This window comes from Maniola hyperantus, chromosome 21 (assembly GCF_902806685.2).
Source record: "Maniola hyperantus chromosome 21, iAphHyp1.2, whole genome shotgun sequence".
NCBI lineage: Eukaryota > Metazoa > Arthropoda > Insecta > Lepidoptera > Nymphalidae > Maniola > Maniola hyperantus.
The window spans coordinates 5294503-5321365 of record NC_048556.1 but is presented as its reverse complement, the minus strand read 5'-3'; the positions used below and the strand labels follow the sequence as shown (position 1 = coordinate 5321365).

At 36.8% G+C, this 26863-nt stretch overlaps 1 protein-coding gene across 1 annotated transcript in view; it reads right to left on the bottom strand.

The window, feature by feature from the left end:
- Positions 1-26863, bottom strand: part of LOC117992599 (uncharacterized) — a 37178-nt gene that overhangs the window by 8304 nt on the left and 2011 nt on the right. The window contains exons 2-6 of the mRNA XM_069505985.1: positions 24165-24439; positions 17889-18102; positions 16209-16420; positions 15850-16035; positions 4786-4825 (exon numbers count right to left, since the gene is read on the bottom strand). Of these exons, the coding sequence (XP_069362086.1) occupies positions 4786-4825; positions 15850-16035; positions 16209-16420; positions 17889-18102; positions 24165-24439 (927 nt within the window). The remainder of the gene's footprint in view (positions 1-4785; positions 4826-15849; positions 16036-16208; positions 16421-17888; positions 18103-24164; positions 24440-26863) is intronic.

The window sequence follows — 26863 nt, the reverse complement described above, 5'->3', positions numbered from 1 at the left end:
CATGTCATTGGAAAGGGCGTATAATATCTACTTAGGCCATTTTATAACACGGCTTTTATATTTTCACCAAAAATCTTGATTGAATTTTGAATTGACTTTGGCTTCCATAAGGACAAGAGACAAATATTTTAGCCATTTGAGCAAATTAATTTTGAATTTATAGTCATTAAAAATTTAATTAGCATATTAATGCATGCGATGCTTTTTGTACTTAGAACTGCAGATTACATATTCATAATTTTAAAATTCGGTAGAGATATAAAATCGCTAAAATCATAGTGACGCAGAGAATTAAAATAAAAGGTGGAGAGGCGTGAAATATATCACCTAATATTTTGTAGGTAGTACTTAAATAAAAATGATGATGCAGTATTACGACGTTTTAGATCAGATCAATTCTTGACAAAGTATCTAAGTAGTCTTTTCTCATAGCATCACCCGCGTGAAAATTTCGTAAACTGTAGGTATTTTGGGATCTAGAGATACCTACCTAGATCATAACTATTGCACTTACAAATAATTAATAATTAAAATCATTGTGTACATATAGTCAATTATTAGGTACAATTTTATAAAAGGCGAAATTATTTATATGGTCTACTGACGCATCCTGTGATCACGATTAAGATAATAATAAATAATAATTATTGTTGTGATATTAGGTAGGTACCTACACTGCCTACAAATACTGTCCGCAAAATTTTCTTTGATACTATGAAATGGTGGTTGTAGCAGAGACAACTCATAGACAAGTGACCAATTGTCAATGTCGTACGTAGGTGTCACCTGTCATGTGTCAACGTCAATTGATAGACTTTCACTGGTAAGAGTTGGCCAGATCCGTGCACACTAAGCTCATTGTATTAATATTAATTACTAAGATAATCCAAGTGTAAATATTAAAATAAAGCCAGATAATTTAAAGAAACATTATTTTATTTAACACAACGTTACATGGCGCAGCCGGTAGGATGTATGTCTAAGAATCAAAAGCTGGATAATATTAATAACATTCATGATTTATGACTAGTATACTCAATAGATTTTACTAAAAATGAATGGAATACATTGTTGCAAGTTGAAAATAAGAGGGTCTGTTTTAAGTGTGACACGGGGGCCCAAATAAATGTTTTGAGTTTGCGGGACCTTAAAAAAATTGTCGATGATGAGACAAAAATAAAAATGTCTGAGACAAAAACCATAATAGAAGTCTTTGGTGGAGGAAAATTATTTCCTATAGGAAAGGTCACATTAAAAGTATATTCTAATAATAATATTAATAACAATGAGTGGTTCAACACTGAGTTTTTAATTATTAATGAACCGGTTAGACCGATCCTAGGGCTAAGCTCTTTGGTAAAGCTTAGGCTCTTAAATACTAATAATAATATTAATACATTTACAAGTTGCACTAATACTAATATGAAAATGAGTAAAGACTCAATTGTTAATATGAATAACGAACTGTTTCAGGGAGTCGGGGAGTTTAAGAGCTCACTGCAGCTACGCATTCAACCCGGCGTGGAGCCTGTGGTGCGACCCCCACGGCGAGTGCCTAACGCACTGAAGGATCGCCTTGCGGACAAGTTGGAAGCTCTGGTGAAGCACAAAGTCATCGCGAAGGTCGATCACCCTAAAAGTTTTGTAAGCAACTTGGTTATTATAGAAAAGAAAGATGGTTCGCTTAGAATTTGTTTAGATCCTAAAGATCTTAATAAAGTATTAATAAGAGAACATCATTTGATTCCCACCATTGATGAAATTATAACTAAACTTTGTAATAAAAAGTATTTTTCAGTGCTAGATTTATCCGATGGTTTTTATAATATTAAACTTTCAGAAGATTCGAATGATTTATGTACATTTAATAGTCCATTTGGTTGTTATAAGTTCCTAAGAATGCCATTTGGTTTATCAGTAGCACCGGAAATTTTCCAAAAATATAGTGAAACAGCCTTTGGAGATATTCCAGGCGTGATAGTGTACTGTGATGATTTGTTAATATGTGGTGAAACTGAACAAGAGCATGATGCAATATTAAAAAAGGTTTTTGAACGGGCTAGAGAACATAATGTTCGCTTTAATAAGAATAAATTTCAATATAAATTAAAAGAGGTGAAGTATTTTGGCCATATTTTTTCTGAGAAAGGTATGCAAATAGACCCAGAGCGGGTAAGTGCAATTATTAATATGAAAAGTCCCAATAATAAAAAAGAGTTACAGATTTTCCTTGGCATGGTCAATTATTTAAGAAAATTTATACCTAACTTGGCTGATATTGCATCAACGCTTCAGTTATTATTAAAGAAAGATGTTGAGTGGTTATGGACGGAAGTTCATGAAAATGTTTATAATAATATTAAAATTAAATTAAGCCAAGCGCCCATTTTACAGAATTTTAACAGTAAATTGCCTATAACGATTCAGTGTGACGCATCAAAGAGTGGTCTCGGATGCTGTTTACTTCAAAATGGTAAACCAGTTTGCTTTGCTTCAAGAAGTTTAACACCTGCAGAATGTAATTTTTCCCAAATTGAAAAAGAGTTGTTAAGTATAGTATGGGCAACTAAGAAATTTCATTATTATATCTATGGTCATAAGATTACCGTAGTTAATGATCATAAACCTTTAGAAAGTTTATTAAAAAAGCATTTACATGAGGTACCGTCTCCTAGACTACAGAGATTAAAGTTAAAGTTATTAAAATATAATTTTGAATTTAAATATTTACAAGGTAAACAAATGTACATAGCAGATTTGTTATCAAGGTCGTATCAGGAGTGTAATGATACAGATGATTCTTATATGTATGAAGTCATACACTGTATAGGGTTAGCACAGAAATTAGAATGCACAGATGAACAAAAATTAGTATTAATCTCAGAAAGTTCTAAAGATGAAGAGTTATTAAAAATAATTGAATTTATACAGAATGGTTGGCCGGACAAAATTTCTCATATTCCAGATGTAATAAGAAGTTATCATAAATTAAGAGCTGAACTTAGTGTGGACGATAATTTAGTCTTCTATAATGATAGGTTAATAGTACCGAAGTGTTTAAGATTGAATGTCATTAAAACTTTACATGAAGGGCATGTAGGTATGTCAAAAATGAAGCAGACAGCTAGAAGGTTGTATTACTGGCCTTATATGGACTCTCACATTGAAGAGTATGTTAAGAAATGCTTTCCTTGCCAAACGCATCATAATAGTAATGTTAAAGAGCCATTATTATCACATCAAGTTCCCAACCTTCCATTTTTAAAATTAGGTATAGATATCATGGACTTTAGAAGGAAAAGTTATTTAGTAGTATATGACTATTATTCTAAATGGTTAGAGATAAAATACATATCCAGTAAAACTGCTACAAGTGTAATTAATACATTAAAAGATATTTTTAGTACTCATGGAATACCTGCAGAAATAATATCTGACCATGTTCCATTTGATTCGAGGGAATGTAAAGAGTTTGCACATAATTGGGGATTTAAATTTACTTATACTAGTCCAAGATATGCCCAAGCGAATGGTATGGCTGAACGAGGGGTACAAATTGCGAAGAAAATGCTAACAAAATGCCACGAAGATAGAACTGATGTAAGGCTAGCATTATTACAATATCGGGCTTCTCCCGTTTCTGGTACAAATTTTTCCCCCAGTCAGCTACTAATGAATAGAAATTTAAAAACTAAGTTGATTGTTAGCTCACAATACCTAACACCTAAGTTAAATCAGAATGTAACTCAACAGTTTAATGATGTACAAACTAGAAATATAAAAAATTATAATAAGACAAGTCGATTTAAAAGTAAGTTTACTGTAGGGCAAAAAGTTTGGTTCAAAAAAAAGCCAAGTAAGAATATTTGGTCAGAAGGCGAAATTGTTAGATATAATGGATATAGAGCATATGTAATAATAGACAAAAATAATGTACAATATAGTAGAACCTCGTTTCATATTCGACCGGCGGCGTAGACTTTGTGTTTCAATCAGACAGGCTGTCCATCGCTGGTTGAATGGGTAGTTTAAGAGTCAATAATTGTAGTAAATTTAAGAAGTGTGGCACAATAATATTATAAAATTAATTAAGTAATAATTTATGTAAATTGTAAAATTAAAAGGGGATGATATAGTTATGTAAAATTAAAAGGGGATGATATATGTAAGTAATTTTTCAAAATTGTAACTGGATGATTATGTAGATATTTTTTTTTTTAAAATAAAAGGGGATGATGTAGCAGAGACAACTCATAGACAAGTGACCAATTGTCAATGTCGTACGTAGGTGTCACCTGTCATGTGTCAACGTCAATTGATAGACTTTCACTGGTAAGAGTTGGCCAGATCCGTGCACACTAAGCTCATTGTATTAATATTAATTACTAAGATAATCCAAGTGTAAATATTAAAATAAAGCCAGATAATTTAAAGAAACATTATTTTATTTAACACAACGTTACATGGCACTGATCATCTGACACTGATTTGGTTGTGGGCTCCTTAGACCCAGGACGCGATTGGAATCCTTTAACTTTCGTTGACGTGATTAGTTATTACTTGCCTAACTCCGATGAAAAATATCAAATAACGATTAGTTAGCACGTAGGTATTAACCATAAGTTTGTGAGTAGGTATACGGAGTTTCAAAATATGCATGTGGCACATGAAACTCCATCAGGGCTACTTTAATAAAATATATTTTTGACTTTGGTTTTGAGTATGTTAGTGGATATAGGGTTCATTAAACTTCAAGTATGTTACAGTAAGCAATTATCAACTCACCTAGGAGTAACGGCTTCATTTCACAGATCGCTCCACTTCCCTGTAAAAAGAAAATTTATAAATTGTTCACTTTTTCAATGATAGGATCCATATTCATTTGCACATTTAAAATTATTCTCTTCTACAGTTTTTTTCATGATTGTAGTTTTCATGCGTTATTGCACGTTTGCCAATGTTTAGGGTTCCGTACCACAAAAGGAAAACGGAACCCTTATAGGATCACTTTGTTATCTGTCTATCTTCCTGTCTGCCTGTCTGTCTGTCTGTCCGTCTGTCCGTCGTGTCTAACTAATTCTATGCCTAATTAAAAACTAATTTAAATGAAAAAAAAATATATAATTGACCACTGCGACAACACTGTAAGGAATTCAAATAAGCGTTGCCCTGAGATAACAGCTGCTGCAAACATCAAAATATAGTTCGAACAAAATGACTTCTCGCGCGCCTTTAAATTAAGGACTAATATCGTACTTTTGATATAAGATTTGATACATAAAGTTAAAATGGCACGTGAGAAGTCATTTTTTATGCATTATAGGTATTTTGTGGTAAACCGGCTTAGCAAGGGACTCTCAGTCACATCGCTCTATACAAACGTAGTTTGGTGCTAATATTGGTATGGTAGGTGGTACTAGGTATCTATGTCTGTGGTTTGCCAGATTTACGTAAAAATAACTAGTTTTATAGTTCCACGGGTTTGAAACTGAAAATTTTAACGGAAATCTGGAAAAACCACAGACAAATTATTATTAGTTCCCGGAACGTATCTACAAAATTCCGTTGAGTTTGATTGGTTAGTATTCAGCGTTTAAACTATTTTAGCGTTTAAACTATCGTGAGTGATTTCCATCATACATATTATATCACACATCGGCTTTACTCACGTGATTAGTTGACGTTAGCCCGACTAGTAACCCGGATGGGTTCGAAAACAGTCGGGGTAAAGTCGACTAAACACGTGAGTAAGCCTGTGTGTGATATATGTAGCATCATCATCATCATCATCAACTGATAGACGTACACTGCTGGACATAGATCCCTTGTAGGGACTTCTACACGCCACGGTCTTGCGCCGGCGCCCCCTGAATCCAGCGGCTCCCTGCGACTCGTCTGATATGTCGTCCGTCCACCTTGTGGGGGTCTTCCAACGCTGCGTCTTCCGGTGTGAGGTCGCCATTCCAACGCCTTGAGACCCCAATGTCTATCGGTTTTACGAACTATGTGCCCTGCCTATTGCCACTTAAGCTTTGCAACCCGTTGAGCTATGTAGTTGCCGGTTACTCTAGTTCTCCAGTGTCCTACGGAGAGCGATATATGTACTTATAATGGTTAGTATTCAAATGAGAGCCAAACTACGTGTGTGTGGAGCGAGTGACGGAGAGACCCCTCTTAACACTCAACTCAACAAAACAAACACACAACCAAGGCTTAAGGAATGATGCCATCACTATCATTAGTTTAATAAAGTAAGAACACGACATCTCTATTAATTTTTATATATAAATTATTCATATTCGCACTTATGTCTATTTTAAAACGTTACCTACTGAGAAAAGGTGACCTACTGTGTATGGCCTTTTTACGGTTAGACCGCTGAACTGTGACCTAACTGTACCTAAGTTTCTGTGTGGAAAAACGTGATTATTTTTTATACAGATGTAAAATCACGTGTTATCTTCCATATTCATGTTAAATGTTAACTAAACTACGTTAATTTAAACAGTTGCAGTAGGCATTCTGATCATGGTTTGGCATCAAGATTTATTATTTATTACCTAGTACTTTTTTTGCAAATGGATATTTAAATGCGGCTTTTCCGCAAAAAAAATTAATCCCACGGAATAGAATCTTACTTCTTAATAATACCATAAAATTTAAGAGTGTTAACGTTTGTTAAGTACTCCTTCCCGCCACACGACTGAGCCGATTTGGCTGAAATTTGGAATGGAGATAACTTTAACCCATACTAAGGCTACTTTTTATCTCGGAAAATCAAAATATTCCTGAGAGATTTTCAAAAATCCCACGTGAACAAAGTTCCCGGCATCACCTAGTATTCAAAACATACCTACTAAAATACCACGCGGACGAAGTCGCAAGCAATAGCGTAGTTATTACAAAATATTGCACAAACTTTCATCTGAAAGGAGGCGCGCTGTATTTAAAAAGTAAACTTGACCTACTTAGTACAGATGGCTGAAATACTTACGTTCAATGCGTTCACTTAGTAAGAAAAAGTTACACAGATTAAAAACAGTTGTGATTGTCAAAAAGCGCGGGAGGACCGCGCGCGCGCTTCGTTCGGTCGTGAATGACGTGCGCGGAAGCAGGCCCTCACCACTTTATATGTACACTTAACAGTTACGTTTGATTAATCTATAGCTCGTATAGAAATGACTTGAGGAAACTGGGTGACAGCTGAGAATAGCATGAATAAGCTGCTGAGCTTAGATTAATCATAACTTTGTTGATGGAGCAGGAGTCAATCAGAACATGACATGGATTATTATAAGGAGAGGACTATGAATCTAATAAGTTCAAGTATAAGCGTCCACTAGCAACAAAACTTGCAGAAGTCATTGTCATATCCATAATCCATTTAAGTTTCAGTAAGTATATACAAAACTCTCAAAAGATTACCCCGAACAAACAGACTGGCAGTAACAAATTGGGTGCTTAAGACCAGGCAAAGGGAACTGAAAATAGGACCCCACCTAGTTGGCAAGGCGCTAGGTCGAAAAAAGGAAAAAAATATTGTAATATTTTTTTCTACCTATACCGATTCTTTTAGTTCTTAGCTCTGTGGATAAGTTACGATATTGAACGCCAGAAATCGAAAGAAATGCAGAAGAAAATAGAAATCACATGGAATCGGCAAATTGAAATAATGGTTCTGGGTGGCTACTAGTTAGATACTACCCACTTACAATAAGTACCTATATGTTTTTAATTAGATATATAAAAAACCTAAAAATCTATTTAGGGTATTTATCTCTCATTTTGTCCAACAATTTACCTACTTACCTTTATCTCTTGTCATAGCTCGTCATGCTTACTAGTGTTATACTTAAATAATGTATCGTTGATCTTGTAATTAGATACCGTACCAAAACTACAAGACTCCGTGTTTTTATGAGTTTTTAAACGTCTACATCAAAATCGGTTCAGTCAACATCATTATCGTAACAATCCAGCCCTTTACTACGCCTCGGGCATTCCGAACCAGGGTGCTCGAGTCACTTGACGAATAAAAACACTTTGTTAAAATTAATTTGAATAACTAGCTTATGCTCGCGACTTCGTCCGCGTGGACTACAAAAATTTCAAATCCCTATCTAACCCCCTTAGGTGTTTAATTTTATTTACAAAAATCCTTTCTTAGCGGATGCCTACGTCATAATAGCTATCTGCATGCCCAAGCTGTACATTGATAGATTTGTCAGTCAGTCAGTCAGTCAGTCACCTTTTCTAAATATATAAAAGGATTTCAGGTATATTCAAAAACATGGAGAGTGATATAGGCTAAATTTCACTCCGATCCGTCCAGTAGTTTGAGCTGTGCGTTGATAGATCAGTCAGTCAGTCAGTCGGTCAGTCACCTTTTCCTTTTATATATTTAGATAAAAAGGTTTTCTATTCTATTCTAGTTACTAAGCATGGTCTTACTTACTTGGAAGCAGCTCCACTCGGTATTATTCGCCTTTTTTGCAGGTCTATGTAAGCTTCGTCGATTCTGCTATCAGAATTTTTCAACATCGTAAAACCTTAGAATAACAACCCGAAAACGGTTCTTTGAGAAACACGTCGTACTAAGCATTGCGCTTTTCCAGGCTTGGGACTTACAAAGTTTGGTTTTATACCAATAGCCGCGTACCCACCTAGCGCACAGGCTCGCGCGGCAGCCTCGCGAGCCAAATGCCTCGGCTGGTGTGGACGTGCCTCGGCCTGCCTCGGGCGCGCGTTTGCTCGGCTGAGCACGGCTCGGCCCCGAGCCCGAGCCATCTGTTGTCGGTAAACTTGATGCGCTCAAAGGTGCCTCAGTGAGCGCTGTGTGACAGGTGGGAACGGTTATGTTTTGGCTCGCGCGCAAAGCTACTTCAAGTTTTGTCTATCCGTGTTTGTCTCTATCTATAATATTGATATCATGGGCAGTCAGGAGGAGTCCATTCGTTTAATACAACTGTACAGCAAGTTCAAAGCGCTTGGGGACCCCAAAGATCCAAAATATTTAAACAAAAATCAGCGGGAAGACAGTTGGCGGCAAATATCTGCTCAAATTAATATGTCTGTCAACGAACTGAAAAAAAAATAGCTGCAGCTGAAAATACACGACTGTCCATTTCGAATACTCGCGGACTTATGATGGCTCAGCCTGCCTCGCGAGGCGGCCTCGTGTAAATTGAACAAAACTACTGAGGCTGCCTCGGGAGTCATCGCTCGCGATCACACCGAGGCACCGCGCGAGCCTGTGCGCTAGGTGGGTACGCGGCTATTTAACTTGCAACATGGTTTCATTGTTAGCAGTTCACGGTACGAACGTTCTATGTGCCGCATCGCTAATGCATTTCAGTGAATTCATCATCATCATCATCAACAGCAACAACCTATCACCGGCCCACTATTGAGCACGAGTCTTCTTTACTCTCAGAATTGGGTATTTGACTACATCAAAAATAAATTATTTCTCAGTGATTATTAAATAGAGGGTCTTCCAAAATACGTAAATTCCACGTCCTTTGTTAGTTTTAAGTGTAACAACTATTTAATTATCGATTAAACTAATAAAGTCACGTCATTATGATGTGACGTCACATTTCATAGCAGGTATATCGCATAATAAGTGCGCGTTTTGACGTTTGATCCACCGCGCTGGCCGAGTGCGGATTAACAGAGTTCACACATCCTTGAGAACATAATGAACTATGAGGCATGCAACTTTCTTCACGATATTTTCCTTCAACGTTAAAGCAAGTGATATTTAATTGCTTAAAACGCACAGAGTTCCGAAAAGTTATGAGAGGTACCCGACCCCTCAAATATTTGACTAATATCTTAACCACTGCCCTGTGAATTAAACGTAGGGAACTAGCTGAGCATCCATATTATTATAATACTTACCCCTGCTACTGGATAAATACCTAAGTAGGTACAGTAGTTTTAAGCAACCAAACAATTATTTGAAGCAATCAACGACATTGCATTCCAAATTAGCATCTTTAATTGATATCCGTTCCCAACATTATACTGTACTAGCTTATGCTCGCGACTTCGTCCGCGTGGACTACACAAATTTGAACTAAACTACTCCACAAAAATCCTTTTTTAGAAGATGCCTACGTCACAATAACTATCTGCATGCTCAGCCTGATCCGTCCAGCAGTTTGAGCAGTGCGTTTTCCTTTTACTTATATATTTAGAAGATATCAACTTCCAACTCCTTTAAACTACCTTTAAAGCTCGTTTTAGATCATGTTTAGATCTTATTAGTAAAGAGATAGTGGAAAAGTGAAAAGGTTAAATTAAATCCTCGATAACTTGTTTCCAATAAACCCTCCGATGATTTCTCCTTACAATTAGGGTAACCATTAGGCCAAAAAAATAATCGGGACATAAAAGCTGGTACACACAATAAATCTGTAAATAGGTGCCATACCTATTTGGTGCAGATAATACTTAATATAATGTTACCTCCTACCTGCTCGTTTGGTACCCGTATTCATATTTAAAAGAATTAGATGATAATTTTTTTAACTAAAGGTATAGGCATGCCCTTGACTTTAATCATACCAAAAGTAGGTGATGATGCAGCCTATGGTGGAGCGCAAAAACATAGCTAAAATGTGCCTATTCACTCTTCATTTGAAGGAAATGAAATGATAATTTTATTCAGATTAGGTACTTATAAAAACTGGGTGATACCACGGAATACTAATTTAATAGCTTTGGTATAGTCCATACAAAATGACTTTTCACGCGCCGTTTGAATCGTGTATGGGTCACGTCAAAAGTACGGTTCACCTTCAAGCTACTTGACATTGGCGAATTGTCTGGCACAACAAAAAGCCACCAAACAAGAAAATAAAAAAATAAAGAAGAACTAAAATCGGACTTTTGACATGAAATTTGACACTTGTTCAAAGTTAAAATGGCGCGTGAAAGTCATTTCTTATGCATTATAATAACCATGAACTTAGAAAACGGGCATATCACGATCTAATGACGGTAAAGTTATGTGCATTTAGAACGAGATCTGGCTGTTTTAAGCTTATACATAAATTACTTATCATCAGATAAAATCTTTACGAAAAAAAATTATTCAATGTCCTAAATAAATATATTTGGAAATCTTGGACACCCTCCAAGTAACCCACAACCACTTTTACGGATTATTTTACCTTCTTCTTTCGCTTGATCGACTAATATCTGACATGCTAAAGTCCTGTATTATAACGAGGTTACTGAAACGTGAAAGTGGTATGGTAAAAGCTGTTTCTGATAAACAAGACCAGATACGTATTTTATTATTGTAAGCTTTTATCAAACTTGAAAGTAGATATGCTAGAAAGAAAGAAAGAAAAACGTTTATTTTTTAAAGCTGTGCCACACATTACCAGTTAGACCTAGTTAGGTGTTATCCCGGTACCGGCGCCTCTAATACTTGAGTAGTAAAGTCAAAAGACCTCAAGAAGAAGAAGCGCCGGAATAAAGTATGTCATGTATGCTAAATGTTTTGTTTTGCCATATTTGGGACTGAGGTAGGTAAGACACTCAGCGGGCGATGGAGCCGATTTGCTTGAAGTTTCTCTAATCAGAAATGAAGGGATCCGTAGGAGAACTAGAATAACCGACATAGCTCAACAGGTTGCGAAGCTGAAGTGGCACAGGTCACATAATTCGATAAACCGATAGACGTTAAGGTCCTAAAATGCTGTAGTGGTGACCTCGCACCGGATTTATCCCTTTACTTGTGCTATAAGACACCAAATTTCATGATTCTAGGTCAACCCGTACCAGTACCCTATAGGTTTTCTTGACAGACACGACGGACAGACGGACAGACAGACAGACGGCCAGACAACAAAGTGGTGTTATAAGAGTCCATTTTCCTTTTGAGGCACGGAACCCTAAAAATCGCAGAGTTTTGCAGATCCCAGCAACTGTACGTTGTTAACCAGTCAGTTTCTCCTCTATTATACTATAGCTTCGCACATTGCGTGATATTGCGGACGGGCACGGACCAGACCAGCCCGCACCGATGCACCATGGGAAGAGCATCGTCCGTGGTAGCGCAGACACGTCATCGCGTCGTCGTCGTCCGAGCCTTGTGCGCGATGCGTGGCTGTGGCTGTCCGTGGTGGTCGTCGGTCGTGCGTGATAAATCCGCAGAATCGCGCACCGTGGAAAGTCAGTATTATATATCTAGATAACTAGACGATATACCTGGCGCCGATTCTGTTGCCTAAGAATATCTGCATCTTTTTCTTTTTAATATTGCTAAAAAAGGACAAATAGGCTCGCGACTGGCAGCTGAAGTCACGTGGTTTGACAGCTGTAAATTAAATTTAAAACTGTCAAACTATGTCTGTCCTTTTCATATGACATTAGTTAGAGGAGGATGCGAATACTCTAAAATTTAGTTGTGCTTAGAATCAGTACCAATATCTTTTCGTATCTTCTTATAGCTTCTTAAAATTAAATTAAAAAAAAATACAATCTAACTAACAAAACCTTTATTTCACGTAAGAATGCTACTTTATAAATAAACCAATCAAGAACTTGTCCAGATTTGCGTGCTTACCTGTTTGGCAAGCTTTTCAAAAAGCGCAAAAAATATTTAACGGAACAAAAGAAAAATTCTCAATGGCAGTTCACATTTTATAATCTAAAAATATTTCTGGTAACTCGTAATAAGTAGGTACAAGATTCACAAAATAATGATAAAAACAATCTACAAAAAATGGTTTTCATCCTTCAGTTTATAAATAGATAATGGGGCCAATTCTCTGGTACACAAATTTCTAAACTAAACTAAATTAACAGGTCTAAATGTAGTGCTGTCCTTTTCCGCAAGCAACATTATGAAAGGGATAGCAATAGATTTAGACGTGCCATTTTAGTTTAGTTTAGAGATTGTGTACAACAGAATTAGCCACTGTGGGTAATTCCGTTGTACACAATCTCTAAACGAAACTAAAATGGCACGTCTAAATCTATTGCTATCCCTTTCATAATGTTGCTTGCGGTAAAGGATAGCATTAGATTTAGACCTATTAATTTAGTTTAGTTTAGAGATTGTGTGTGAGAATCGGCCCCATTGTTCATCTCTTCAACAAATACAGCGATTATTAGGAGCTATACCAATACCGCTGAGGTTGAGGCCTTATCGGTTGGCTGAACTTTCTTGGTGGATCTGAAAAAAAACCATACAATTTTGAAACAGGATTATCGTGTCGTTTCCCCATCATCCTGAATTGATAGGTTGCGCTTTGGTCACCTGACATTGTGCCATATGTCGTGTCGCATGTCCAGATGCAACAAAAATAAGAAAGATTCCGACGAATTGAGAACCTCCTCCTTTTTTGAAGTCGGTTAGCAATGCACGATTTCTTAAGAAATCTAATAAGTCAGCGGACGTATCTTGGAAAACCTGCCTCTAGTGATTTTTAGGGTTCCGTACCTCAAAAGGAAAATCGGAACCCTTATAGGATCACTTTGTTGTCTGTCTGTCTGTTTGTCTGTCCGTCTGTCTGTCAAGAAACCTTCCCGTTGACCTAGAATCATGAAATTTGGCAGGTAGGTAGATCTTATAGCTGACATTTGGGGAAAAATCTGAAAACCGTGAATTTAGGGTCAGATCACACAAAAAAAATTAAATTGTGGTCATGAACTAATAATTAGTATTTTCAATTTTAGAAGTGAGTGACTATATCAAGTGGGGTATCATATGAAAGGTCTTCACCTGTACATTCTAAAACAGATTTTTATTTATTTTAATGCATCATAGTTTTTGAATTATCGTGCAAAATGTCGAAAAATACGACTGTAGTACGGAACCCTCATTGCGCGAGCCTGACTCGCACTTGGCCGGTTTTTTTTTAAATTAAGTAGGTTAATCTTCTACACCGTACCTTAGTAGTTAGTATCTCTTAAGTTTCATTATAATTTATAAGTAAGCTGTATCACAATTTATACTCTTACAGCATTATTTTATGAATTATACTCTTATTTTTAACCGACTTCAAAAAAAGGAGGAGGTTCTCAATTCGTCGGAATCTTTTTTTTTTTTTTTTTTTTTTTTTTTTTTTTTTTTTTTTTTTTTTTTTTTTTTTATGTATGTTCCCCGATTACTCGAAGACGCCTGGACCGATTTTGAAATATTTTTTTTGTTTGAAAGGGTATACTTCAAAGTTGGCCCCATTTAAATTTGGTGAAGATCTGATGAACATCTTCGAAGATAGATACTGGAACTCCTCAACGGATAAGAGTAAATTGCTCGCGATCAGTGTATAAGCTTAGTAAACAGTAGATTTTTAACCAGTCATAGCATAATTCCATGGGGCCACTAAAAATTGTGAAATAAAAATTTTTTACAAAAAAAATAAAAACCGACTTCGATACACAAACACTAAAAATTGAAAAATAATTTAATTTATTACCGAATATCTTATGTATACAAGAGTTAATATAGTTCCATAATAATATTTTTTGGGGTCGGTGCCAATGAGGTGCCATTGTGGAGTCTCATAAAAATATGAAGTCTAGACGATTCGCGCAGCTAAAGCTAATTGGCACCGGCACCAAAAAGTATTATTATGGAACTATATTAACTCTTGTATACATAAGATATTCGGTAATAAATTAAATTATTTTTCAATTTTTAGTGTTTGTGTATCGAAGTCGGTTTTTATTTTTTTTGTAAAAAAATTTTATATCCTAATAATAAAATCGCATATTTAAATACTATCTGTCCCGGCTTACTCACGTGTGTAGTCGACGTTAGCCCGACTAGTTTCGAACCCATCCGGCACGTGCGTCCCGCAGTCAAAACCGCGGCGGACTCCCTTGAAAAAGGACCCCGGATGGGTTCGAAACTAGTCGGGCTAACGTCGACTACACACGTGAGTAAGCCGGGACAGATAGTATTTATAATGGAAATCACTCACGGTAGTTTAAACGCTAAAATCGCATATTTAAAATTGAACTTACCAGGCAAAACCTTATCCTCGACAATTACCAAGGGCTCTTCAATCTTTCCCTCAAACAATATCACCCCTAACTCGTTATCTCTGATAAAGAACAGAAAAGGCCTGTCCACTTTAAGTTGAACTCCGTCTTCTATGAGAGGTATGACCATAGCGGAGGTCGCTGCAGCTGCGACCGTGCCCGTTTCATCCACGGACATGTACACTTTGTGGAGAATGTCGTTCACTTGGGGAGCTCCACTCTCGAACATGCCAGGAAGCGTGGCGTTCTTCGTGAATAATGTGCTGATTCCCATCTGTGATGAGAAAAAACTTGCAATGTTATTTCTAGTAACCTACCTTTCTAGTTTTCTAACCTAAATGTGGCCTAGTTGCAACATTTTGATTGTGCTGCTTGCAATGTTGACCTTGTTGTTCACTGGATGGGTTACATTAGAAGTTTGGATTTCGGCTTCGTACTGCGTTGTCTTTGTCACTCATACCTATGTGACGTTTTGTCGGTCTCAACGACAGAGATAACTCTCTACAAAACCGCTATCTCTTTCCAAAGGTCGATGTACAATATTTCCTGCCGGGTACGTGGTCTTCACTCCAGAATTTTATATGTACCATCTCGTTCTTCTGCAAATTTGCTTGATCTGGATTTTATTCTTGCGAAAGATATACCTACCTACCTACCTATAGTATGGAGCAAGTTATGTTAACTTGCTCCATACTTAGAGCACTGATGCTTTTAATTTGTAGACGAGGCCAACTTTTAGTGTCCAAGTTTCAGCTCATTACAGATAGGACACTCATTGAAGAAATTAGAAGCAAAGAGAATAAAATGCAAAAAAAAGAGAAAAGAACATGGATAACTTACATTGCGCAAAGGTCCGACCACACTGTCGCTGTAGTCAACAGTGAATTTAGGCATGAAGAGGCGAACGTTGGTGGATTCCATTAGTTCAGATATTTGTGGGAGACTCATGTAAGGCAGATCTCGGATCAAGGTGTTCAAGTTTCCTCTGTCCAGTGGAACTAGCAGAACCATGGAGTAACGTCCACCCTGAAATTATAAATTAAGAATTTTTAACAAGACCCAGGAATTTAGGGAAGAAGAATACAGAATAGATACTACTATAGGTATAGTGAACTCAGTGACTCATGAAAAAATTAAAAATAGAATACCTAGTGTAGGTATATATCATTCAAAAATAAGTATTTTTAAAATATACGAACCTCATACGGTAATTCAATAGCATGTGCTCTCAGGTTATCCACAAAAGCGTAGTTCATATCCTCATGCAATTCCATCATGACTGCATTTTCACATGCATTGTCGACATGGAAGCAACCAGGTCTCGTGTACTTAGGGTTAAAAGCATGCCTCCAATGACCTTTGAAGTATAAAGCGTTTGAGATCAGAGCATCCGAAATGGGGTTGATGTCCGCTGAAAAAATAAAATAAATCCGATTAATTTTCAAAATTCTGCAGTAGCTTTATAATTATGTAGATAAAAACTGATAAAAATAAAAATTAGACGAAACTTGTCATGCATATGTATAATAAGCTGTTAACAACTAATGTTTTAACTCGACAAGATTTACATAGGTCCATATTTCTTTGAATAATTTATCAATTAAACTACAGTCCGGTATTACCAAGTGAATAGTTGTAAGTTATGTATGACTCTAAGTAGGTAAATAATATGCGTACTTATTCCAGTTTTCCAATTATAATATTATGTATTATGGCTTAAGTTTGTTGTTGATTTGAGCTTCTTAAACTGTATAATGATCTAAAAGCAGACTTTTAGATCATTACTTTTGGATTCTTTCTCAATTAATATTAATGTAAAAATTTTTACAAAAAAAATAAAAACCGACTTCGATACACAAACACTAAAAATTGAAAAATAATTTAATTTATTACCGAATATCTTATGTATACAAGAGTTAATATAGTTCCATAATAATACTTTTTGGTGCCGGTGCCAATTAGCTTTAGCTGCGCGAATCGTCTAGACTTCATATTTTTATGAGACTCCACAATGGCACCTCATTGGCACCGACCCCAAAAAATATTATTATGGAACTATATTAACTCTTGTATACATAAGATATTCGGTAATAAATTAAATTATTTTTCAATTTTTAGTGTTTGTGTATCGAAGTCGGTTTTTATTTTTTTTGTAAAAATGTTTTATTTCACAATTTTTAGTGGCCCCATGGAGTTATGCTATGACTGGTTAAAAATCTACTGTTTACTAAGCTTATACACTGATCGCGAGCAATTTACTCTTATCCGTTGAGGAGTTCCAGTATCTATCTTCGAAGATGTTCATCAGATCTTCACCAAATTTAAATGGGACCAACTTTGAAGTATACCCTTTCAAACAAAAAAAAAATTTTCAAAATCGGTCCAGGCGTCTTCGAGTAATCGGGGAACATACATAAGATTCCGACGAATTGAGAACCTCCTCCTTTTTTTGAAGTCGGTTAAAAAGAACCATGGGCATTTTTGCATAACCCTCAAAAATTATGATAACTGGGTCTCAGCCTGGGTCCAGTAAAAGTTTAAGTGAGTAGTATTATATTTGATAGTAAGTAGGTAGGAAGGTAGGCAGCTCACTTCAAATCGAAAAAAAAAGGTTCACTTTATATTACGTGTTTGTCTTTAAACACTGCTAAAAATATAAAATCATTTGGGTTTGGGCACGGAAAAATTGCTAAAAGTTTTAGTTTTGCACTTCAATTCAACTAACTATAATATAAAATGAAGTAGGTAAGTAGTAGACCTACATACATTCGAAGTAAGTTTCATACTTGTTGGTAGGTAAATCCCAGCTTCATACACAAAATGTGCCCATGGGTTGTGTGTGTTTTTACATAAGTACTGTAAAAGTAAAGGACACTTACTAGATTCGACAATGCTTGGTATAAGTCCTTTGGTATGTTGGTTGACCCACTTGTTGACAGTGTCAGCAGCTGCCAAACTGTCGGTAAAGTCCACTGGGCACACGTCCGCGAAGTAAACGTTTCGAATTATTTGCTCAAACTCCTTCCTTAGCTTTAGTCTTTTAGAGACAAATACTGAATTCGAGTTCTGTAACTTGACTCCGGGTGAATTTGTCTGAAAGAAAAAAGTGTTTTTCTTAAATACTTACATCTGCACTTTTCTTGAAGACGATTTTTTACTTTATTGAACCATCGATAGAATCATACAAAAAAAATACATTATTCAAATCCTAGATGCCAAGTTATTATACTTATTGGAGGGTCGATATTGAAAGAGTTCTTACTGTATGTACACTCCGTGAAAAGAAACGTATGAGCTTTACTCTACGGAAGGTAGCCATCTTTATTTTAGTTGTCAGAGTTGGATTTTGACACGCACGCATTTTGTTGTTGTTCACAATTTTCTCTCGCATTAAATTAATTAAGTATCAGATTATAGCTTAGCTAATTATTATTCTTTGAGATAGGTAGGTAGTTTCTTAATCGTGATATTTAATTCGGTGATTGTGATATAGTTAGAACAGTAATTGTTCGATGCTAATGTACATTGTGTTAAATCGTAACATCTAGTGCCATCCGGTGACTTTGTCTGCAAAGCACTATTAATAATGTTCGCGTAGTTGTTTGACGAATATGGAGTACTAATTATTGGTGAATATTAGAGTAATTCGTGAGTTAACGTTTGGCTCAGTGGATAGATTATTATAAGGACATCCGTTAAGGTTATTTCTGCAGACGCTAGTGATTTAGAGTGTAATTGGAGATATACCGGCAGTTGAGATAATGATTAGTTTGAAGTGATAGTTTAGTGTGATAGTAACTTGAAGTTAACTTTGATAGTAGGTACCCGCTGTAGAATCGTATAACCCGGTTGATAAAGAATCATTGATGACTCTCGTGTAATGTTGAAATGGATTAGACAATGAGTTGCCCATGAGATCGAATAGCTTACATTCTACCTGGTTTCTGTTGTGATCGCTTATTTGGGTGGATATAGTAGTCGTGGCGCGTGTGGCGCACGATGCTATGGTGTTCTGTATGCAGATGTGCACAGAGTGGAGAAGGTAGAGCTATTGCGATATTCTGAATTAGTAATGAGAAGTCAATTATAAGATCTGGTTTAGATCGTAAGAGAGTCGATGCAATGATCCTTTTAAGAGCGTTCATGAAGTTGTGATTGATTACCTTGAGATGATTAGATAACGGAGTAGGTCGTGACTTGATTGAGAGGTTGCAATAGCAATTGCGCCCTAATCACACGATGTAGTGTTTAGCTTAGGTTAGCTAGTTTAGAGTGAGGTGAGGGGTCGCTGTGAGGGGTGGTTGGAGGCGACCATAGGTAGGGTTAGGTTAGGGTGATCTGGTTGTGTTACGTTGATGGTTTCCATGTGCGATACGTTACTGAGAACTATTTGTAAAGAACATGGATTAAAGTACCTACTTATTAATTACTACCTTCTGATGTCGGCTAAAGATGAATAATAATTATCAGCCATCCTCCTGTTCTCCGACATCAGAAGTGGGATACACGATTTATGCCCACATTTTCGAAAATCATTGCAACACTAGCTTTGTTTAAAAAAAAAAAAAAGTTACAACATTTTTTTTTTTTTTTATTTATTTGTGCAAGACATGTTTTCAATTTTAATACCCACACGTGGTCTTTCTTGAAAAGCTTGATTTACTTTTGTGTGTTTTGAATAAAAAGAGAAAGAAAGAAGGATTATTTTGTGTAGAGATGCGCTAAGGAGTGGTGAAAGTGGCCGTGATTTAATGGAGTTAAACTCAAAACTCGAATCATTTATTCAAAATAGTTAAGTTTAGTTAATTTACAATTTTGACTGTCAGTTGTTGGAGTTATGTGGTATGGTGGTGATGGTGAATTGCGTAAGCTTGGAGCTAAGGCTACGAGGGTTCCAAACTACTTGGTTTCCTTACTAAATGGTTATAGCATTGGGAGTGTGATGTCCCAGCACGGTTGTCATCTAATTTAATAGCTAGTGATCTGATGTTTTCAGCTGCTGAGATTGACTATCTAGACACTCTCAGATCATGATGCTACTTGGGCATTGGCAGTAAGGGTTGAAAAAAAAGTGCGATATAGGTCTGCATGGTCTTAATATGGGAGGGACTACAACGGGGATAATACGAAATAATTTTATTCATGAAATTTATCTTGTCCCTTACATTTTCGAATATTCGGAAAGCGTCGGCGAGGCATTTGATTCCTTTCATGATGTTGTATAACTTTTCTATGTGCTGTGTTTACCCTTTAAGAAGGTGAAAATGGATAATTGTAATAATAAAACGGTATGGTTGACTGAAGGGATTTTTGGTATAATAGAGTCACCGAGTGACACTGAAGCTGGGCTAAGATGAGATGAGGACTGGCTCTGTAGAGGAGTGCGCTATTCGCCTATGCAGTGTATTTGCAGACATAGTTAATCAGTCGTTTGAATGAGGGGTTTTAGGGGTTGCTAGGCAACTTAAACATTTCTATAGTTACCATTCCTGTAGCCCGTGTTCAAAAAAAAGGCGATTGATGTGGCACCGTACTATAACATTGGTGCCAATATTAGCGGGAATGATTGGAAAGGTAATGGTGAAACGTCTCAAAAAAAAAATTCGATGCCAATGGTGTGCTCGTGGATGAACGATTTGGTTTTTGCAATGACAGCTCCACTGTTGAGGATTGTTTCTGTTTAAGTGGAATAGATAATGATAGCCTGAATGACAGGGTACCTATTGCTATTATTTTTCAGGATGTGACTAAGGCTTTTGACTTTGTGAATGATAAAATATTATTGGATAAATTAGATGGATATGGTGTTGAAAGAAGAGCTTATGAATGGATAGAGTCGTATTTGAATGGACCGAAAATGTGCGCTGGGATTGCTAGAATGAAAAATAATACCAAAGGGTGTACGGATCTCCACTGGAATGTGATAAGCGGGGGGTACCTCAGACTGTATGGTATGTGTGGTGTATTAGAATCCTTCCGTTTGAACTGACTTCAAAAACGGAGGAGGTTTTTAAATTCGCCGGAATATTTGTTTTTTTTTTGTAACTTGTATTGGTGACATTACGATAGCGACCACTGTTCGTTGTGTATTGTTTGCAGATGATAGAATAATGTTGAAGGAATGTAGGAATGGGAATTGAACGGCGCTTTGGAGGATAATTAATTGAATTAGTAATAATGACTTGGAAATGCGCTTAAATAAAACTAAAATGATGCAGTTCATGATCATGCGACGATGGAGAGGGTTGATGAGTTAAAGTTTTTGGGAATAATTTGCGACAGGAACTCTAATTTGAGGGTGCACATTAGGTGTGTGTGCTGAATTGGACGAATTTGTGTATGCGTTGGGGGTCTTTCCACTGTGATGTATGAGCATAGAGGATATGGGCGTATTTATTAGGAGATGTCAAAAATATTTCCAACGAGATTATGAGGTAAAGATGAGTGGGTCGGTTGGATGCACGCACGAGCTATGCATTTCAGAATGTCACAGTGGTACATGCATGAAAAGCGTTTGCGCTATGGCTGTAAAAAAAAAATGAACAATAAGCTGCCGATTGACCTCAAAAGGATGAGTTTGGATGTGTATAAGGAAGAGCTTAGTGAATTGCTTTTGGAAAAGTGCTATTGCGACGTTAAAGAATATTTGATTTATAAAAATGGGTTGTCTAAACGGCGAGGTGGCCATTTAGATGATAAACGGCGAGGTGGCTGTTTTGAAAAAAAAGGGGGTTATCTAAAAGGCGAGGTGGCCATTTAGATGATAAACGGCGAGGTGGCTGTTTTGAAAAAAAGGGAGTTGTCTAAAAGGCGAGGTGGCCATTTAGATGATAAACGGCGAGGTGGCTGTTCCGATAATGGATGGACGGCGGCGTGGCCGTTTCAGCTGAGGGGAGTTAGCTTGGTGTATAGTGTGGTGGGTGTTTGGAACAGGTGATAGGATCAGTAGCGGGGTACTGCTGGAGTTCGGATTTCATGAGACATAATTATGAGCGGTGAGTCTATTATGGCAAATGGTGCAGTGTGTTTTAGAAGTTGCTACTATGGATAAAGTTGGGCTATGCTTTAGTTGTGTCATGCTTGTTTTATTTGTAATGGTTGTGATATGCATGCTTTAGAATATGTGGTTTGTGTGCTTGTGCTGATTGTCAGGATGAACGAGCGGATGTTCTGACGTTTATAAAATGTTTGTGCTTGATACATACTAGCGCCCGAGGACGGTCGCATGTCAGAATGGCCGTATTGGAGGGTCGATATTGAAAGAGTTCTTACTGTATGTACACTCCGTGAAAAGAAACGTATGAGCTTTACTCTACGGAAGGTAGCCATCTTTATTTTAGTTGTCAGAGTTGGATTTTGACACGCACGCATTTTGTTGTTGTTCACAATTTTCTCTCGCATTAAATTAATTAAGTATCAGATTATAGCTTAGCTAATTATTATTCTTTGAGATAGGTAGGTAGTTTCTTAATCGTGATATTTAATTCGGTGATTGTGATATAGTTAGAACAGTAATTGTTCGATGCTAATGTACATTGTGTTAAATCGTAACATCTAGTGCCATCCGGTGACTTTGTCTGCAAAGCACTATTAATAATGTTCGCGTAGTTGTTTGACGAATATGGAGTACTAATTATTGGTGAATATTAGAGTAATTCGTGAGTTAACGTTTGGCTCAGTGGATAGATTATTATAAGGACATCCGTTAAGGTTATTTCTGCAGACGCTAGTGATTTAGAGTGTAATTGGAGATATACCGGCAGTTGAGATAATGATTAGTTTGAAGTGATAGTTTAGTGTGATAGTAACTTGAAGTTAACTTTGATAGTAGGTACCCGCTGTAGAATCGTATAACCCGGTTGATAAAGAATCATTGATGACTCTCGTGTAATGTTGAAATGGATTAGACAATGAGTTGCCCATGAGATCGAATAGCTTACATTCTACCTGGTTTCTGTTGTGATCGCTTATTTGGGTGGATATAGTAGTCGTGGCGCGTGTGGCGCACGATGCTATGGTGTTCTGTATGCAGATGTGCACAGAGTGGAGAAGGTAGAGCTATTGCGATATTCTGAATTAGTAATGAGAAGTCAATTATAAGATCTGGTTTAGATCGTAAGAGAGTCGATGCAATGATCCTTTTAAGAGCGTTCATGAAGTTGTGATTGATTACCTTGAGATGATTAGATAACGGAGTAGGTCGTGACTTGATTGAGAGGTTGCAATAGCAATTGCGCCCTAATCACACGATGTAGTGTTTAGCTTAGGTTAGCTAGTTTAGAGTGAGGTGAGGGGTCGCTGTGAGGGGTGGTTGGAGGCGACCATAGGTAGGGTTAGGTTAGGGTGATCTGGTTGTGTTACGTTGATGGTTTCCATGTGCGATACGTTACTGAGAACTATTTGTAAAGAACATGGATTAAAGTACCTACTTATTAATTACTACCTTCTGATGTCGGCTAAAGATGAATAATAATTATCAGCCATCCTCCTGTTCTCCGACATACTTATAATTCAAATTTTAGGTGGCTACAGCATGCAAGTCAGACGGATAAGTCGTGCGAAAGGATTTGGAACTAACATTATTATCTTCTCATACAATTTTAAAAGAAAAGTTTTAATTCATACACTTTTTTTTATAATATGTAGACTAGCGCTTGGCTGCAATCAGACCTGGTGGCAAGTCATGATGCAGCCTAAGATGGAGCGCGCTTGCCTAGAAGATGCCTATTCACACATGACTGGCTCATTAACGCCCAGCCGAAAACTTTGCAAAAAACTCAAATTTTGCACTTTTTGAAATTCCCACGGAAATGAACCCGCGGGTGAGTGCTAGTGTGATATATTAAGTTTAGCTCTTTTCCGCAATTTCGTTTGCGTAGATTCTATAAAGACCCTGCTGGCAGTGCTGAAAACACTTTCTTACTAGTAGTAGAAGTATAGAGAATACCCACATGCAAAATCTTAATTTTCTAAACCCAGTTGTTTGAGCTGTACTAAATATATCAGTTAGTAACTAAATGTATCTTATCAGTTTCCACTCGGCATACTATCGGAACGCTAAATCGCTTTGCGGGTAGAGCTGTAACTAGCCACGGCTGAAGGCTTCCACCAGCCAAAATTACAGTTAGCAGCATGAAACTGTCGTAATAACTTACATTAAGTGAAGCGAGATACAAATTCAACTGCTCCCTCAGTTCATCTTTATAAGGTGACAGTCTCAAAGCACTCCTGATTTCAGCTTCAGTATTACCACTGGCTGATTCCAAAATCATCGCCAAAGTGGATTTAATACTGGCTGGTGATACCATGATGTTGCCTCTCTTGTCTTCCGCCGCATATCGAAGCAGGTCCGTGTCGAAGAAGTTGAGACGCGATATCTCTTGAGGTACCACATTATTTGTGATGCTCTGTATACATAAGGCGACGACGGCTGAAAACAATAGATGAAAATTTAGCATTAATAAAACATTCTCATTATTTACATGAATGATATTGAATATTATTAGCCTACCGACTACCATCGGGTACTATAGTCGCGTACTATACCTGTCGTAATATTTTCAAAATGATGGTGAAACCCCCGTTGAAAAATCATTAGTTCAGAAAACATAGGCAAATAGGGGGTTGTGATTTTGTTTTATACGTCTACCTACTACTTAGAAAAAAGAAGAGAAGAAAATGACGTAGGTATAATGCTCATATTATTCAACTTATACCTACCTAGAATAAAAATACTGTTTATCACATGCAATTAAAGATGTTATTCGTAACTACAGTCAGTAATAAGTAAAAACTTAGGTATATACAACGCTTGAGACTGGTTTTAATAAATTAACTACAACGGAGATTGTAGGAAGGGGGAAAAAAGATCTCACGAAAGATTATTATATCTGTTAAATTACCCTTGAATTAGTTGACGTAATGGCGCTATCAAACATTTTAAAAAATTTCGATCTAGCGTTATAAATACAACTAACTTTTCAGAGTAGGTAGGTATGTGCGGAGGAAAACATCGTAAGGAAACATGCATACCTGAGATTTGAGAGTTGAAAGGAGTGTAAAATATTGCCAATGCACTTGGCCAGCGTAGAAGACCGACCGAGATCCGTGCTCAGCACTACAGTGGGTAGGGGATGGGTTGATTTTATGCAAAAGGAAAGAACGCTAACCCTTCATGTAAGCATGAAAGACACCACGCGATTGCCTCGTCAGAAAATTTCATCATGCCTAATTGCCTCATCAGGCGAAAGAAGGGCTGACATACTTATCACACAAAGATTCAGCCTGGATGTTTAGCACGCTAATCTAAATATATAAAAGCGAAATACCACTCACTCACTCACTGACTGACTGACTGACTGATTGACTGACTGACTAATCACGAAATCTCAGGAACTATGAAGCCTACAAACTTGAAATTTGGACGCTAAGTTCTCTCTAGGACGTAGGTGTCAGCTAAGAAACAGTTTTGAAAAAATGCCCCCCTAAGGGTGTGAAAGGGGGGGTCGAAGGTTGTATGAAGTCCTATGTTTTTGAAGTTAGAGACGTGAAAATGGACATTTAGGTTTATTAGCTTTAAATAATAAAAATCTGTATTGTTTAATTTGGGAAATTCCCCCTTAAGGGTGGTAAAATAGGGGGGGAAAGTTTTTATAGAAAAGTTTTAACTATTGTTATTTTTATTTGAAATTTGAAACGTAGGTAGGTAGGTAGGTAGGTCTAGGGGGTAGGTATAAGATAAGAAAGTGTCTAACTAAATTCTCCCCCTAAGGGGGTGAAATGGGGGTTGAAAAGTTATGTTATGAAAATCCTATGTTTTTGATGTTAGAGATATGAAAATTGGCATTTAGGTATTCTGGTTCCGTGCCTTAAGGTGAGACTGAGTAAGTAGGTAAGTGAGGCCTTTTGCAGCGGGAAAATTTTCGATCTCATGAGAAACCAGAAATTTTACGCGGACGAAGTCGCGGGCAACTGCTAATTCAGTATAAATAGGACGTAGGTACGAATCATAGGTTTCAGATCGATTTCGCGCGCGGATACCTAATCGAAATAATTACCTGTCAGGTAAGTTACAACCAGTTTGTCGGTTTAAAAAAAGTGGGATCATTTCTGTTATTCAAAACTAAGATTAATTTTTATTCGTCTCTATTAGGGGTATTGCCCAGGCCTGAGGCTTCATATTGAATTATATTTCTGCCCACACCACTTAAATTTTTTTAAAAATAAGTAAGTAACAAGTTTTTTACTTGATTGGATATTTTCCACACGATGCTGTAAAAAATAAGGATTTACCTACGAATGTAAGTAACTCGGGACTTCTATCTTATACAACTACAACCCGTTCAAAATATTATCTGCGAACCTGGCTTAATGACGTCATGCACTACTGTGTTGTTTCGGATTGAATGCGGGGAAGCGCAAGGGGAAGCGCATTCCAGCGAGGTGTGCAGATATTTCCGACGGGTTGTAGGTATCATACCGGGTATAACAATCTATAGAAGCAAGGAGTTATCACATTACTAGAGTAAAAAATGCAAAAAAAATATTTATTCTAAGATACATTACGATAATCTCTAAGACATGTAGGTATATAAGTATACTACTTTTTTTTTTTGAAAATCAATACTTATAATAAAACTGTAACAGGTCAAATTCTGTACATTGAAGATATTTTGAAAATTTTTCAATACTTATAATAAAACTGTAACAGGTCAAATTCTGTACATTGAAGATATTTTGAAAATTTTTTTTCGAGGGCACTCTATAATCGATACTGAACCCAAAACTGTAATTTTTTTCATTTTTGTCTGTCTGTCTGTCTGTCTGTATCACGGCCGCGCATCACGCTGAAACT